At 49.8% G+C, this 15,952-nt stretch overlaps 1 protein-coding gene across 3 annotated transcripts in view; it reads left to right on the top strand.

The window, feature by feature from the left end:
* Positions 1-4,938, top strand: part of LRRC3 (leucine rich repeat containing 3) — a 60,453-nt gene extending 55,515 nt beyond the window's left edge. For all 3 annotated transcript variants that reach the window (XM_032965377.2, XM_032965378.2, XM_032965376.2), the window contains exon 3: positions 2,859-4,938. In XM_032965377.2, coding sequence (XP_032821268.1) covers positions 2,859-3,182 — 324 coding nt within the window. In that variant the 3' untranslated portion in view covers positions 3,183-4,938. The remainder of the gene's footprint in view (positions 1-2,858) is intronic.
* The last annotated feature ends 11,014 nt before the right edge of the window (positions 4,939-15,952 follow it).

Below are 15,952 nucleotides of genomic sequence, written 5' to 3'. Positions count from 1 at the left end.
GTGCACAAAACAAACGTGATCCGCCGCACAACGTGAATACGCTGTCTCGCCTGTTGGATATATCACGCATTAGCCTCCTAATAATTCAATAATAGCAATAATAATGATGGGAAATGGAATAAACGTTCGTTTTGTAATGTGCACGGTGCCACTTGTAATAAAGCGCGCTGGAATGTAACTCGTTCTCACTAAGCGATTCGACCGTTGGCTGCAATTCAAGAGTTGTTTATTATTCGGCTCAAGTGCACTGTCATTTGCTACCGTTTCTTCTCTCCAATAGACCAAGTGTAACATTGCTGTGCCCTACGCATTTAATTTGCAATCGGTTCCCCCCCCCCCCCCCCCCCGTAATCCATTCTCTCACGCGTGCAATGCAATACATGCCTCTTGGGCTTGAAAATAAGCTAATCAAAGGATCGCTACAAGCCTGCTTCTAATGCTCCAGGTGGATGCGAACAAAACCAAAACCTCGGGCAAACAAGGTCACATAAACAAACAAAAATAATGGCTGGAGAAACACAGCTGCAACACAACAGCAGCGGCGTTTGTATGCCTAGGGCATTGGCTGAAGAAAGGTGAGTTTGAAAATTATGAAACGTAGCGACGGATCAGAGTAGGTGGTTTGGGTGTTGATTTTTGGAACACTGAACTTGGTAATTAAAAAATAACGTACCAGCGTTGCCTAAAGTAGGACATTCTCAGAGATTGTACGGCGCCTGCTGTGGCACACGAATCAAAAATATATCGACACTGGTACAGACACTGAAGTACAAAGAGTAGCATGGAGAGATGCATGCTGAGAGTTACACTGAGAGACTGCAAGACTTGGATCACATGGAATAGAGCATGGGTGCAAAATAGAGGAATAATATTGGAACTAAAACTATTTTTTATTTGACCAGGTAAGGCCCACTCGTTATTCACGATCTTGCTGTCCACGACTTTTGGCTATCCGCGAATCGCATCTGGAACTCTGCACGACTGCAACGAGAGCGAGAAAGAAGTGATGAGAGAAAACGATGAGATAAAGTGACGATGTAAATAACCGTCATAATTTAATAAACTGTTACTAATTTAATAAGCTATTACTGCTATAATAAGCCAAGAATGTGTGTCCCGTGCGTGACGTCATTCCACGAGGCCCACCCCCGCGTGACGTCAATCCACATGAGGCCCACCCCCCTCATTAATATTCATGAGTGGGTGGATTTTTACACTAACGCAAAGGAAGGTCGAGCTGAATTAAATAATGTATCATGCAAAGTCACTTCAAATATGCCGTTTCTTTACCGAAAGTGACGGTAAAAAAATAAATCTTCGCAGCACAGTGCTACATCCTTGCGTGACGTCATTAATATTCATGTCCGCGTGGAAATTTACACTGACGCACAAGAAGGTCGCGCACTCCACATGCCGCACCCCTCCCCTCATTAATAATCATGAGTGGGTGACGTCATTCCACATGCCGCACCCCTCCACAATAACCATTAACGGGTGACGTCAATCCACATGGGGCAACCCCCCTCATTAATAATCATGAGATGAACAATTTTCACACTTACTGCAATATACACCCGTCCTTGGACGGCAAAACAAGCTAGTTATTTAATACTATCATATTATTTTTACTTTGTTTATTCTAACCAGTTATAATTTTGTCGTATTATATTTTCCATGTATTTCATAGGTTATTTACGTGTTCATTCAAGGCTATTCATAGGTCTATATCTGCAAAATTTGCTGTTCACGAGCATATGCTGAATGTATCTCTCGCAAATAACGATGATACATTTATAGCTATTTTTCAGAAGCGACATGGCCACAAATGATAGCTCAACAAAGTGGCTTATCACGTGGAAATGTGTAGTGGCAGACAAATACTCTAAACGCGCGTTTCCAAAATGTGGATTGTAAAACCGAAGGACCCGGAGACAAATCCAATATTGGCTTAACAGGAAAGTAGGTGGACTGATATTCTTAGTTTTTTCGGTAAAGTCACGTTGAAGGGAAACAAAAAAATAATAATATATTATATATTATTATTATTCTTTTGTTGTTTCCGTTCAACGTGACTTTACCGAAAAAACTAAGAATATGAATTACTGCAGTCACGAAAGCTTTAAATCAAAATTTAGGTGGACTGACTTAGGGTTGCCACCTCACCTGGTTTTCCCGGGATCGTCCTCTTGTTGAGGCAGCAGCTGTCCTGGGTGTTGTGAGATGTTCGTCTGTTTACCGTGATATGTCCCGGGTGTTTGCACCTCAGAGGTGAGCGACCCTAAGTCCAGCCCAAGTTCATAAACGGCCTTCACGCGGCAGGGGAGATGCCCAGAGGTCCCTCGCGCTCTCCATCTTCAGCTTCAACAGCGCAATCGATGCAGCCTGTGAAATTGAATTTTTACTTGCACTTTTTATTGTGCTTCCACGGCAAATGGAAACCAACCCACCCAGCCACTGGGGCGTTTTTTTCTTTGTTTGTTATAACATTGAGGTGACTGTAGCAGCCACTCGGAATTCCCACCACTGGCCTAGGACTGCAAACAGGCGATGAGCACTGCCTCAATGCCCTTGAGCAGGGAATCACTTCAGAATCAGAATATTACTTTATACTGGAGGAATAAAAAAAAAACTATAAAGTTATTTTTCACAAATGTCCAGTATACTTTGCGTGTGACGAGATACCGAGGCAGCCATTTCACGATGCTTCCACGGCAAATGAAAACTGGCCTAACCCGACAGCAGCAGCTCTGCACGCGATGATTCATCTGCCAGATAGGGAGTTCGGCGCAGCAGAAGGCTTGAACGCTGGCCCATTACCGGTGTGCGTGGTTGTGTGTGCGCCCCGTGCCCTTGTGCAGGAGCTCTTCGTGGAGATCAGGAGGTGGCTGGACACGAGCGCGGACATGGGCAGCCAGGTGGTGTGCGAGTCCGCCGCCCAGGACCAGTACCGTGGCGTGCCCGTCCTCGAGTTGATTGACACGGTCAACCTGTGCAACCACCGGACCATGGACGTGGCCATGCTGGTCACGATGTTCGGCTGGTTCACCATGGTCATCTCGTACGTGGTGTACTACGTGAGGCAGAACCAGGAGGACACGCGGCGCCACCTCGAGTACCTCAAGTCCCTCCAGAGCAAGCAGAAGACGCCCGACGAATCCGACAACATCAGCACCGTGCTCTAGAGGGCAGCCTGCTTGCAAGCCGCCGCCCCCCCTCCCCTCACAGCCCCCTACGGCCAATGCCCACGTTTGACTCTCGACGTTGTCTCAACCGCGCAGAGGAATCAAAAGCCCTCGGCATCGACTGGCCGGTCAAGTCCGCGGCAGGTTGAGGCAGGGACGCCCGTTAGGTGCCCGCCGATTTACGATTCGAGTCAATCGGTCGGTCGGCGGGAAAACGAAGGTCGCGGCGAGGGATGGAGTCTCCCGCGGTCGCTCGCGGAGCCTGACCTCTGTCGCGGAGTGCCCCTTTCACGCCGCCGGCTAGCCGAGCCAGCGGCGGGAGCTGTGCTCGAAGGTTGAGTGATAGCCGGGTTTTTTTATTTTTTTTGGAACATCTTTTCTCGAGATGAAAATTACTGACGGAAGTGACCGCGACTGATGAATCCGCACAGGGGCGCAGTCGCCAAAACTCTCTTAATATTCATGCTGCTGCTGCTGCTGCATTGTGTGTGTGTGTACATAGATGCAGGGTTACTCCTGCGAGGCATTACACCGACCTGGGAAAGACGCGGGGGGTATCGCGTCGTAACGACACAGCGTCCCGACAGCACCCGCCATGGCAGCATACTCATATTAGGCGAGCTCCGTCCACACGTTAGTGCGATTTCATTTAATGATATGCGTGCGTGGGTATTATTTCTTTTAAGGCCAACGTTTTTTGAAGCGAGGAAGGACAGAGGCTGGTGGCCTTATCATGGCGCACTGCCATTGCCGCTCCCTGCACGGCGCTTATCCGATACTGGGCGGTCGTTCCGGTTCTCATCGCCGTCGCGCCGTGGGTCTGCGCTTTTCGGAAAGCGACGGCGACGCGACTCGTGATCGTCATTATTTCCCATCATCACGACGCGATGCGGGAGGCAGGGCCCTCGTCGCCACTCTGCTCACGACGGGATCGCTCGTTCGGCCCGTCGCGTCTCCGTCCCCCCCCCCTCCGCTGATGGGGAGTGCCGCCAGTCCGTTTTGCATTACCCCCCCCCCCCCCCCCCAACATTTAACTTTGTCTAGTCGCATCTCGCCGCACGTGCAAATGCGACGCGCAGACGACGTCACGATAGCGGAGGTGGAGCGTGGGCCGGTGGGGGGGGGCGGGGCTCTCCTTCTGCGTCATGCGAGGACACCGCGTGACGTGGCCACCCCCGTCCCCCCACCCTCCTTTTGCGGTGGCGCCGTGCGGCTCGTTCGGTTTCATTCCAGAAGAAAACTTTTCCGGGCAACACAATCAGTGAAAGCACAAAAGGCCATCCCCGCCCCCACTCCCCTGCCCACCCCCCCCCCTTGAGGCGAGACCAGCGCTGTTTATTCTAAGTGCCTATCGAGGAAAGCCCCACCAGTACTCGTGATCGATTTCATCCATCGGCGGGACAAAGCGAGCAGCTTCGCTGACGTTTAAAAGTTGTTGGTCACCTCGCGCTGATGTTTGTTAAGCATGGCCTTCCGGCCTGAGGGTTCACTTGTACATTTTGATCCTCCTCACACTTTGAGTTTTGTTCTTTATATCTTCGTTAAGAGAAAAAAGAAAACGCGAGGGAGAAAAGATCGATGCAGTATCCGAATATTTGCGAGACGTTTTTTTGTATGTTCAAAGCTTGTGCTCGGCTTGATTTTGTTGTGCGTTTATATATATACGGTGTATATTAAATTTTGCTGTACTTTCCTTTTCCAATTACAGACTTCAAGTTATTAAACATACACAATAAATAGCCTTACCATTGCTGTATTTCCTCCGCGTGAATGTGTGATTGCTTTTCAGTCGAGGGAACGCGATTCACGTATTCCACGTATTCACGTATTCCACGCCAGATGTGCACGAGTTTTTCAAATGGTACGGTATTCCCTCGTTATCGCGAGGGATACATTCCAGAGATGCTCCTGAATAGCAAATGTCATGGATAATGGGATTGGCCGACGGAAATCTTTCTTTAAAAATAAATTCCATGAAAAAAATAAATTATAATAATACAAAGATTGTAATCGGTTAGACACATAGAGTAAATAAAGATAAATATTGAAGTATTAAATAATAATTTAGAAATGCGGTCGCGTAGAGATCCAGATGCGATTTGCGGATATCCAAAATCGCGGCTAGCACAAGTTCGTGAAAAACGGGGGAATACTGGTCTTTACACGAGTAGTTTTTCAGCCTGATGTCTCGCTAATCGCAAAAGGGAAGACCGATTTCCCAAACACACAATGCAAGACGTGTTCCTTCTTGAAGTTCGTGTTTAAACGTTGCCATCAAATACCACGCGTCAAGGGTGCTGCGCCTGCTGTAGGAGTTCTATCTAAACACGTGCGCGAGTCACCAATGGAGTCTTGATTATTGCCGAGAGGCCGAATGTTTCCCCTCGTGGATTTCGCTGTTCCTCCGTGTTGCTCGAGGAGCCCGCTGGAATGGCAGTCGAGTGTTTCCTGGAAACGGCCTCTGTAGGGAGGTCATGGTGATCTGTGAACCCATCGCCCTGATCAGGCCCCAACCCCCAATCCTGTAGCGTGAGTATTAAGGGGGGGGGCGAAGAATATAAATATTCATGGGGGACTGGATGGGTGGGGGGCGGGGTGGCGCAACCAATCGTTAAATAAACTTTAAACCAATGTTAAACGCTAACCAGCGTTAAAAACGTAGGCTTTCATGGCCAATATTGTCATTTCTTTATCATAGCTTTTTGGGACCAACCCCCCCCCAAAATCGTGACGCTATCCAGAGTGAGAAACGATTTTCTGCTGTGCTTCCTCACCCCATGTCTGTTCGCAATGGCGGAGCAAGGATTTTCAGGTAGGGTGGGGGGGCAACGCGCATGCGGCGATGACGCAGCCATCGATCGAGGGTCGAATTCGAACCGCGTTGTGTGATCGGCATCGCGCTCGCTGAAGGTGTTGATGCCTTCAGGGAAGTCGTGGACTCTGTTATACACGCAACTGCGCACAATTCTGTGAGTCACTTATAACCGCTTTGCTGTTACTTATTGCCAATTATGGACTCAGACTATTGTCCTATCGTCTCATAGAGTCCCTGGCACGTAATAATATGCTACACAGTGGCAGTGGGGGTCGCAAAATGCCGATTTGTTACGAATAAACTCCAATGATCCTATCGAAATTAGAGATTTCGATCTGAACATTGGGGGGGGGGGGGTGGCACGTGCCATCCCCCTGGCTACACCAGTGTTTGTTCGTGAGCCGGAGCAGAATTCGCTGCCTGGTCGCGGTGATGGCTATTAAAGTGACACCGTTGTGTGTATACGGCTAATCCCAGGCAGTGGCTGCCCGTGATTGCACGCTTCATAAGCAATGCTCTGGCATCGTTCACTTTTGTGGGCAATTGAAGGTTGTTCACACAGCTCGGGTGTCGTCATCCGAGGTGACGCGAACAAAAAGCATATTTCGTCAGGGCCCATGGACGTATACGTACGTGAAGAAAATCTGCGACGCCATTGGCTTCATTGTACCAATGTTTTTTTGCGCGAACCCTTTATTTATATTATTTTAGAATACAGCCCCCTCAAGACATCCCCCCCCCATGCCGTGGGGCTGCCAAATACCTCACCTCAACCCCAATGTAAGATTATTAACCTATTTAAATTTACCAGGTAACGCCCACTGAGCTGTATAGCTCCTTTTAAGAAGCGACCTGGCCACAAACTGATAGCTCAACGAAACGCACGTCTCTAAATGTAGCGGGGGAAAACCGGAGGAAACGGGAAAAAAAATCCACGCGACCACAGGGAGAACACACGAACTCCAAATGTACAGCAGGGGGTCGGTCAGGGTTGGGATATAAACCCACGACCTCCTGTATACTAGGTGAGGTAGTTGACATCTCGCCATCACCTTACGGTGGACATAAAACACTACAACTCGGAGGAAGGCCCTCCTCGTCATCAGCTCTGTGCACTTGCAGCAAACGGGAGCGACTGGAGATGACGCAAACCCAGGCGACGAACAGAGGTGGCCTTAAAAGCTTTGAGGTGAGTGAACAGATGGACGCTGCATTACCGGTGCCACACCCTCCGCTTTATAACAGAAAATGCGTCATCGGTGAGCTGGAATAAATGTTTCAAGAGAAATCTCGTAAATTGCTAATGGTGCGTTCATCCAATCGCGTGAGGTTAATGTTCCAAAACAGCACAACGTTGTTTCCACGTCCGCCAAGCTCTCGATGTGACATCAGGTGTTTTTGTTTTTTTATGAGTGGAAAAAAGTTCTGAAATCAATGTCCCCTCTGAAAAAGGCAACCAGCACCTCCAGGTGGTTATTCCAATGCCGCACGGCGCGAGGGGCTGCTCTGGCACTAGCTGCTCGACTCCCTCTTTGACTGAAATGTGCGTCCATTGATCCTTGAGCCACAGGCCCAAAAATGTCTTATTGGTAAACCAACAAGGATTGCAAATTCTATCGAAATATTTTATCTCCAGGTCACGAAAAAGGTACGACAGCGAGTTCACTGTGGTACCTGTTTTACGAGGCGGAGGGAAAAAAAATCATGAAGCTGATAGTATTCTTACGTTTGACAGGGACTATTGTTTTGTAAGGGAGAAGAAGACGACATCCCCCCCCCCCCTCCTTGCATCGTGGGTTGCGTGGGACGTTGTCCTGCAAGCCGGCCATTTTACAAGCGCGGCAAAGCGGTGGACGGACGCCTGCTGTCTTCCGTCGGTCGCAGCTGCAACAACGTTCTGTGTGGCATAGGGCAGGAAACGGGTGCAGCGTTTACCGGGTGAAGCGGTGAGGGAGGGGGGTGGTTGGGAGGATGGATGATGGGCTGATGAAACAGCATCTGTTAATGTCCAATTTCCACAACTTCCTCTGCAAGCGTGATTATTTAGCTCAAGGCTGGTTGAAACGCCTTACGTTGCCGGTGGTGGTATTTTTGGAATGGAAAAAAAAACACACCGGGAGAATCTATTTCCATGGCGACACAACAACCGAGGCAATGCCTCCGTTGCCAGCCACAGAGCCTCAGAAATAATTGCATGGGAAAGAAACGGGAGGTGGCTCTGAGCTATTATAGCTAACTGTCCCTTATCTCGTGTGCCCTTTGACGATATTACGCTCAACCATCCGCGGCTCGCCCTTGAATGGCCGTGTGCTGGAGAGGCCCCCTGGCGCTTGCGGAGCCGACGAGGCTGGGTTGTGGCCGGTTTGGGGTTGGTGCGGCGACACGACGTCGCGAATGGGCAGCCGCGCCTGACGGCAGCGGGTTAACTCCCACCTGGCCAGTAAACAGGCTCCAGCGTTGAGCTCAATGAACTTGCAGCCACGGCACGGTGGCTTGGTGTCAACTCTGTACTACGACATAACAACGACCGAATATCCATCCTTGAGTACGCCGTTTCAGGTGGAATTTAAGTTTAAGAAAAATATATAAGTTTCCAGAAATCTCTGCAATGCACGGCATTTTAAACAATCGCCCCTGTTCGATGGATACGGCAGGCAAGTTGAAATTAGGTCAGCGGTGCTGACACCTGGGAATTAATGGCCCCGCATGAAAAGACCCGGCTCCTGCCTCCTGCCTTGCGCGTCTGCGTGGGGACCTGAGTTTCGCAGCAGGAACTCTCGAATCAAGGGGATCGTCTCGCTGCCAAATGAGCCAAGAAGGCGTCGGCCACGTGGCGTGGCGCTGCTAACTCAAAGCACCGCGATCTCTTAAGGGGCTGGGGGCTAGTTGCCGAAATTGGCATTAAATTGCTCCCTCCCCTGTCACTAAGCGACGGGTGAGAACGGCTCGCTTGACCTCGCCGCGAGATGGACTTTTTTTGCACCGAGCGGGGCAAGCACGTTTCGCTCCCATTGGAAGCACCGAAACGTCACCTCCACAGCGGCTCTTCTCCATCAGTCGATGAACGATTGCAATAATGCGCCGCTCCTGCTGTTTTTTTTTGTCTTTGCGTGCGGCGCCGAGGCGCAGATGAATAGCTCTGCGCATCTCCAACGCAAAAAAAGCACTCCGTTTCGGGTGGTTTGGCCCCAGTGGGAGTTGGCCTCGCACGCCCCAGTAGCGTGCCATGGCCTACTTTATTTTTTTTGCTCAGGGTGATGTCGAGTGCACGGATGGGTTGTCCGTCGGACTTAGCGGCCCCTTGGATGTGTGACGCTCCCGCGTCCTCTTGAAACGAGTGCATTTTGCCAAAAATGTGCGGGACTTGCAGCCGACGCTGCCGATAAGTGAATAAGCGCCTCGATCCATGGGTTCGGCTTGTGGAAGCAGCCGCGCTGCGCTGCGTGTGTCCTGGATAGGACACACGACGAGTGTGGCAGGGCGAGAGAGACGGCCAAACCCTAACACTGCTCTCACTCTCGAAGGATCACTCACCGGCCAGATGGCTCAGCCTTAGAGGGGCGGCTCGCAATCGGAATCGCGTGAGTTGAATTCCCGGTTGGCGATCGAGTAAGTTCAAGGTCCCTCTGGGGTTGGTAAAATGGATACCACCACTTTGCCCTCACCATATGAATGTGGTATTTTCACCACTGGTTCAGGGCTCTAAACGGGGAATGAATACCGCCTAAATGTAATTGTTGAGCAGGAAATTACATGGACTGTGACTGTGGTACATTTGTATTCATCTAATTACTTGTACTACAATCGGTTCAATGTATATCAATTAGCATGTGAATGGCACACCAAAATCTGAATATTGGCTGATAAAAATTTGAAATGCATTTTCATCTCCATTTTTGGACTAAGAATTGCAGAGACTGTCTTTCAAATTCCACGTTTGCAAGGCGCAAGTGATAAAATATCTTGAGTGTGGAAATCCCACGTAATGAGATAAATAAAGTATTTGCTTTCAGTTGTAAAAATAATAAAGCACACACACACATCTACATAATGAATCTCCAAGCCGGGACAGGGATACTTTTTTGAATATTATGATGGCCTGACGTCAGCGAGGCTTCAAACGTGCGTCATCTGGCCACAACAACAAACAAAGATTTCCCTAATAGCCTTAACAGACTGTTGGGGCAAGCGCTATTAACGAGCACCTATGAAGGCCGGAACGGCACATGGGAGGCAGGGGGGTGGTGGCCAGCAACCACGCCGGCCGCCTTTGCCTCTCTAGCGGCGATGTTTACGCACCGCACCAGATACTCATTTTAGGCTGAGTCGACCTAGGGGAGGCCCAGGACCGGTTCAGATAATCATCACGGGTGTTGGCCGTGAACGGGATTCGAACTCGGGTCGCCAGGTTTGTAGCACAGCTGGCTAACCGCCACACACCGCTCCCTACATCTAGCCACACACACACAAAGTCTCCTGTGAATTCTGCTCCTCAGCATCGCATCGCAAGCGACAGTGCAGAGCCACGGATTTGGCTGCATTGCTTAAACCCACATAAGCGAATTAGGGGGCTTATTTTTTGGCCGCTTTTTAATGAGACGGGGTAAAAAAATAAAGTTACATTTTTGCGATTGAACTAAATTACCCGCGCGGTTTTATAACGACGTAACGTGCAATAATAAGCTGGCGGAACAATCGAGCGCGTTAATATTCACGCGTTGGTTCTGATGTTTGGAGGTGCGGCGTGCGTGACCGGTGAAACGAGCCCCATTACAGATCGGTGATTTTGCGATCGCGGTCGGCTCGCGTCTCGCGTTTGCTCTGTGACAGACGCAAGCGCGAGATTTCATTCGCATCACGCCACGCGGTGTCCCCCCCTAACCCACCGCCGCCGCGCCTCCGAGTCGCACGTGGTTGGCTACGCACGCCGCGAAAGAAGTTCAACATACAACAACCGCCATTCACCACTAAGTGGCGGCGACGTCACCACGACGCTTGTGCCAGGCTATGTGCACCCTGAGGCCACGTGAAGTGTCGAACGCCCGCTGGCAGGAGGTCACGGGGCAGACCCAGGTGCCATGGGTCGACTGACTGAGATGACTGGCTGATGCACCACCTGTGCCCCCTACTGTGCCAACCTGCTGTGCTTCAGCCACCCGGCGCTCCGCTCGTTGTTGTGAGCGTCGCTCCTCCGCCCTCCGTTGTTTTTGGAGGGCGACTGCCTCCAACTGCCCAGTAGCGTCCTTCACGAGCCTCCTCCACAGAGGCCGATCTTGACACGCACGCACGTGCACGTATGTGCACGTGCGTGCGTGTATGTTGAACTTCGGTTCTGTTGCTTCGTGGCCTACGGATGCCACGTGCACACACGCGCGGGCGTGCGTGCGTGTGCACGCGGCGTCCGTAGGCCACGAAGCAACGGAACCGATGCGCCCGTGGTTCTTTCGCCAAAAGCCGTTCTCGTTTGAGGATGACAAAGGTGATCGTGACGGTAATGAAATCATCCAGGAGATCGGCGCCGATGGCGCCGCGCGCCGACGCCTCGCGAGGGACCTGCGGCACAAGCGATCGAAGTTCCCGGCGCATTCAATAATTACGATCGCAAAACAATCATTAGCGTCATCGTGGAGAGAGAAAGAGGGTGTGCATATAAGTAAGAACGTTACTTCAACGTGCAGGGTTTCACAGAAAATGTTATGACTCAAATAATTGGCTTCGCAATTATACGCAACCTAATTGGGTACATTGTTTCTTAATTGCTACATTTGAATGTGAGCATTGTTGCGCAATGTATTGGCGAGCGAGCTGAAACAAAGGCTTAACTGGCGCGTTCAATGCTCATGTACCGCGACGCTTTCATACGTTTGGCTCTGTGGGATGGCAGATGCCTCTTACAGACACAGATGGGTGTCAGGTCGTCAGACAGCCAAACCCAAACATCTATTATGCCTCCTTTACATACCTGTTCCTCCGCATACAAAATACAACTAAAGAATGTTTTATCGACACATCCCGTTGGCGACACGGCTATTCTGCGCGTATCTTCAAGCGCCGTTGGTTTAACCCAAGCAAACGATTCCTTCGCAGAGAAACGAGCGAGACGGTAAGCCCCCGGGCAATGGCAGCGATGCCAAAGGGAGCACACAGCGGTGGTCTCGGGTAGACGGGCGGTTCCGGAGAAACACGTAGAGCGCCTTGCATCCGTTTGCAGCTCGTGCGTTCGTCACGTGCTGCACGTCTCGCCTGCTTTGCTCGAAATAAGCACCGCGTTGTGGTTTTTATTTGCGTGCGTTGGCTGCTGCTGCTGCTACTGCAGAGCATGTTTGTGCGCGAGCTCTCTGCTTCTTCGCTTTGCATTTCGCGTCGGCGAATTTTTTTTTCTTCTGCACGCATGCCCAAAAAACGCACGTTCTGCAAGTTCCATCTTGAGCATTGCCACGCCATCATCATCATCACGATTCAGATAGCATCACGCCACGCGGTGTCGACTGCACATTCCGTCATATGTTTCCACTTTCCTCTGTCTTGCTCCGAAACGTTCAAGTCGTGGCCACATCTTTCTGGCACCAATCTCGTATGATGTCGTCGTCCAGAACGTTCCTTGTTCAGGTCTTCCTCTCTTTCCGGTTCCTTCCATTCGTCCGAACAACAACCGCAACAACAACAACACTTTAAAATTTCCTGTTGTTGTACAAATAGTGCCACTTTCCTTCTCATCACTGCCTGCATCATCGGGTTGTCTTCTTCGATGTGCCACCCTTCTCTTACTTCTACGTTGCTCACTCTTTGGGTCCAACTTCGATGCAGTCTCCTTTCATAATAGCAAAACATGTCGAGTGCCAATATCTTATCTCTGTCGGTCAATATCTTATCTCTGTCGGTCAATATCTTATCTCTGTCCAAGTCTCGCAGGCATGCAAAGCTGTACTGAACACGCACGTTCTTAACGCGTTCAGTTTTGGACTTGCAGCTGATTTGCTTTCTTCTCCAGATGTTACAGAACCCTACCAATTACCCATTTTAGCCTTTGCATTGCCGCGTGCTGCCAGCAGCAGCAGCAACAAAAAAAAAATAAAACCCCCATGACGAACCTATCCGAGTGTGCCCCTACCGCTCCACGCAGTCACCGGAGGTGGCCGTGCCGAGCGCTGCGGCGGAGCGGGCCGCGGGCGTGAGCGGGGAATTCCCGGGCGTCGACATCAGGATGCTCAGATTAAAAAAAAAGACATCGCCCAGAGGACCTACCCACGCGGCGATTGAACCTGTTCCACGGAGGGGAGAGTCTGATGGGTGCAACTGCCTTGAGTTTCGGTGGCGAGTATCCGGAAGCGGCGGACTCGCTGCCAAGCTCGAGAAGGAGAGCGCAGCTTCGAGGAATAATCATCAGATTCGACGGTTTTAATTGATTTCACGCGGCTCGCTGAGTGGCACTCGGCGAAGAAGCCAACGGTAAATACGCGAGGAACGTCGCATGCCATGTTTATATTACCGCGCCAGCAACACTGAGTCTCGACTATACGGATGTTCTTGCGATTAAACAATGCATTGGATATGTACGTATGTATGTTGAACGTATTTCGCACCGTATGTAGTCAACCATGCCAAGCGAAGATGCGGGGAAAGGCTAGCCATGTAATAAAGAAATAAAGACAAAAATGTAATCTTGCTCCTACAATTACGTTCCTCCGTTATTCTCTCCCGGCAATGCTGCAACCATGCCCTGTGGGACATTTTAGAATGTGCTGGACGTGCATTAACAAACTTAGCAAATGCTCACGGCCCCAAGCAGCCCAAGGGGTCACCGATTCATAAAAAAAAATCTATGAACCAAATAACAGCTGAAGTTCAAATCCTTAGAAACTTTAAAAGATTACTGAAAAAGCGAAATAGTCCATCATCAGTATTGTCTATACCTTCTTCTCGAATCTAACTCCATATTTGTCTCTTGCCTACATCCTTCTCTTGTCACTACATCGCATTTGTATCTCTCATCTCTCATCTCACTGCAGTTCCGCCTTTTGTAAATACAAATAATCTCGTCCCGCTACATCCCAAAAGCAAATCATGCTTTGTGCTCCCAATGGGCCAGCGCCCCATTGCAGGAAGGGCTTACAGCTGAGACGGGGCCTGGGTGCTGTACCAGGTGATCACGGAGCCCCAACAGAGCCTCGGTTTCTATGGATACAGAAGAGGCCCGGCTCCAGCTCCTCTCGGATAAGGGGGGAGGGGGGGGCAGTAGAGCTGTGTTGTGTGGACTTGGCTGGGCCAAAGTGACATTTGGTGGTACAGGGCCCACCCCAGCATTCTCCTTGTGCCAGGTCTGTGACAAGAGAAGTACCAATGAGATCCTACAGTATAATTACAGCGCTGCACCTGCTGTGTGCAATTTTTTTTGTTGGCAAGTAACGTTTCACGAATCAATACCAATTCATTGCATTGCTGTTTGTTGCGTGGGAAAAAAAAAAGTTTAATGCATCATTTTTCTTTGAGCAGATTGTGCTGGGTGATATTGCGGTGAGAAATAACTAGTTGGCCTGCGGCCACATCTGCAGCACTGAAGGTATGCTGCCTGCTGCTTTTGTTATGTTAAATCGACAGGGAAGTTTAGCTTCTATAATAAAGGTTTTTTTGGGTTAGATCGCTTAAATATATAAATGCGTCGTTAAAACCCGCCACCACCCGACACAGCGGTTTTAACGATACATTTATATATTTACGCGATCTAACCTAAAAAAAATCACCTGTATTATGGATGATATTGGTCGCGAAAGCCTACCACGTGTTTAAACGAAGTTTAGCTTCTGTAGGCCCCGACCTTCGTTACCACCCCTTCCTGTTTAGGCCCCGAAGTCTCGGCTCTGCGCCTTTCCTTTTTAAGACCTGCCCATTATTCTTTAGGCCCCGCCTCTTCCTGTTTAGGCCCCGCCTCTTCCTCTGGCAGAGGTTGTGGAAGGGGGTGTGGGTTTGGGGAGTGTGCATCCACAGCGGATGTGGGAAAGAATGGGGTTGGGCGGCTTCACCACGATGATCAAAATCCGATGTTGGATTTTTTTTTTAAATACCAACTAGGCATCCGACTGCTAAAATGCATGGTTTACAGCTCGCCTGCCCATTTAATTCCTCAGCATCGTCGGGATTGAAAAGTGCTTCTCGTTAGGAGCCTGAGTTACTTTGGGAGGTTCATTTCCTAACTTGTATTTTTTTTTAGCAAGGATGAAGCCGTACAATATCAGCACAAGCCCCCTGAAGATAATTTATCAGGCTCAACCTGTTCAACATAAATTCTAGTGGAGCAACACTTTAGGGAGACGTTCAGAGCCGTGTTGATCCAACTTTACAGCCATAATACGGAAAATGTATTGCACGGAATTGATTCAAACCATTCAGACTTTTCATTGTTGACATTTTGCTCGAATAATTGGCCTGACGCTACTGCTGCTGCGAAGAGACATGAAGGCCGGAGACTGTCGTTACATCTCCATGACTAATCGAGGTGACGGCGAGATCGTTGACACTTTGAAGGTGACATTTCGACTCAAAGGCCAACTCCGTTCTTTGCAATATCAATCCTCCACTGTGAATGGTAACGACTGTCGGAGCCATTGGGGGGGGGGGGGTGGGGTGGCACGTGCCCCCCCAATGATCCGATCGGAATCCCTAATTTCAATCGGATAATTGGGGTTTATTAGTAATAAATAGGCATTTTGCGACCCCTACTGCCACTGTGTAGCATATTTTTAAGGTTCATGGACTCTATGAGATGATAGGACAGTCTGAGTCCATAATTGGCAATAAGTAACGGCAAAGCAGTTATAAGTGACTCAGAATTGTGCGCAGTTGCGTATACAGTACACGACTTCCCTGAAGACATCAACACCTTCAGCGAGCGCGATGCCGATCACACAACGCGGTTCGAATTCGACCCTCGATCGATGGCTGCGCCATCGCCGCACTC

This window comes from Petromyzon marinus, chromosome 34 (genome assembly GCF_048934315.1).
Source record: "Petromyzon marinus isolate PM22_M1 ecotype Great Lakes invasive population chromosome 34, UKy_Petmar_22M1.pri1.0, whole genome shotgun sequence".
Lineage (NCBI taxonomy): Eukaryota > Metazoa > Chordata > Hyperoartia > Petromyzontiformes > Petromyzontidae > Petromyzon > Petromyzon marinus.
The sequence above is the reverse complement of the archived record's forward strand: the minus strand, read 5'-3'. Positions and strand labels throughout refer to the sequence as shown.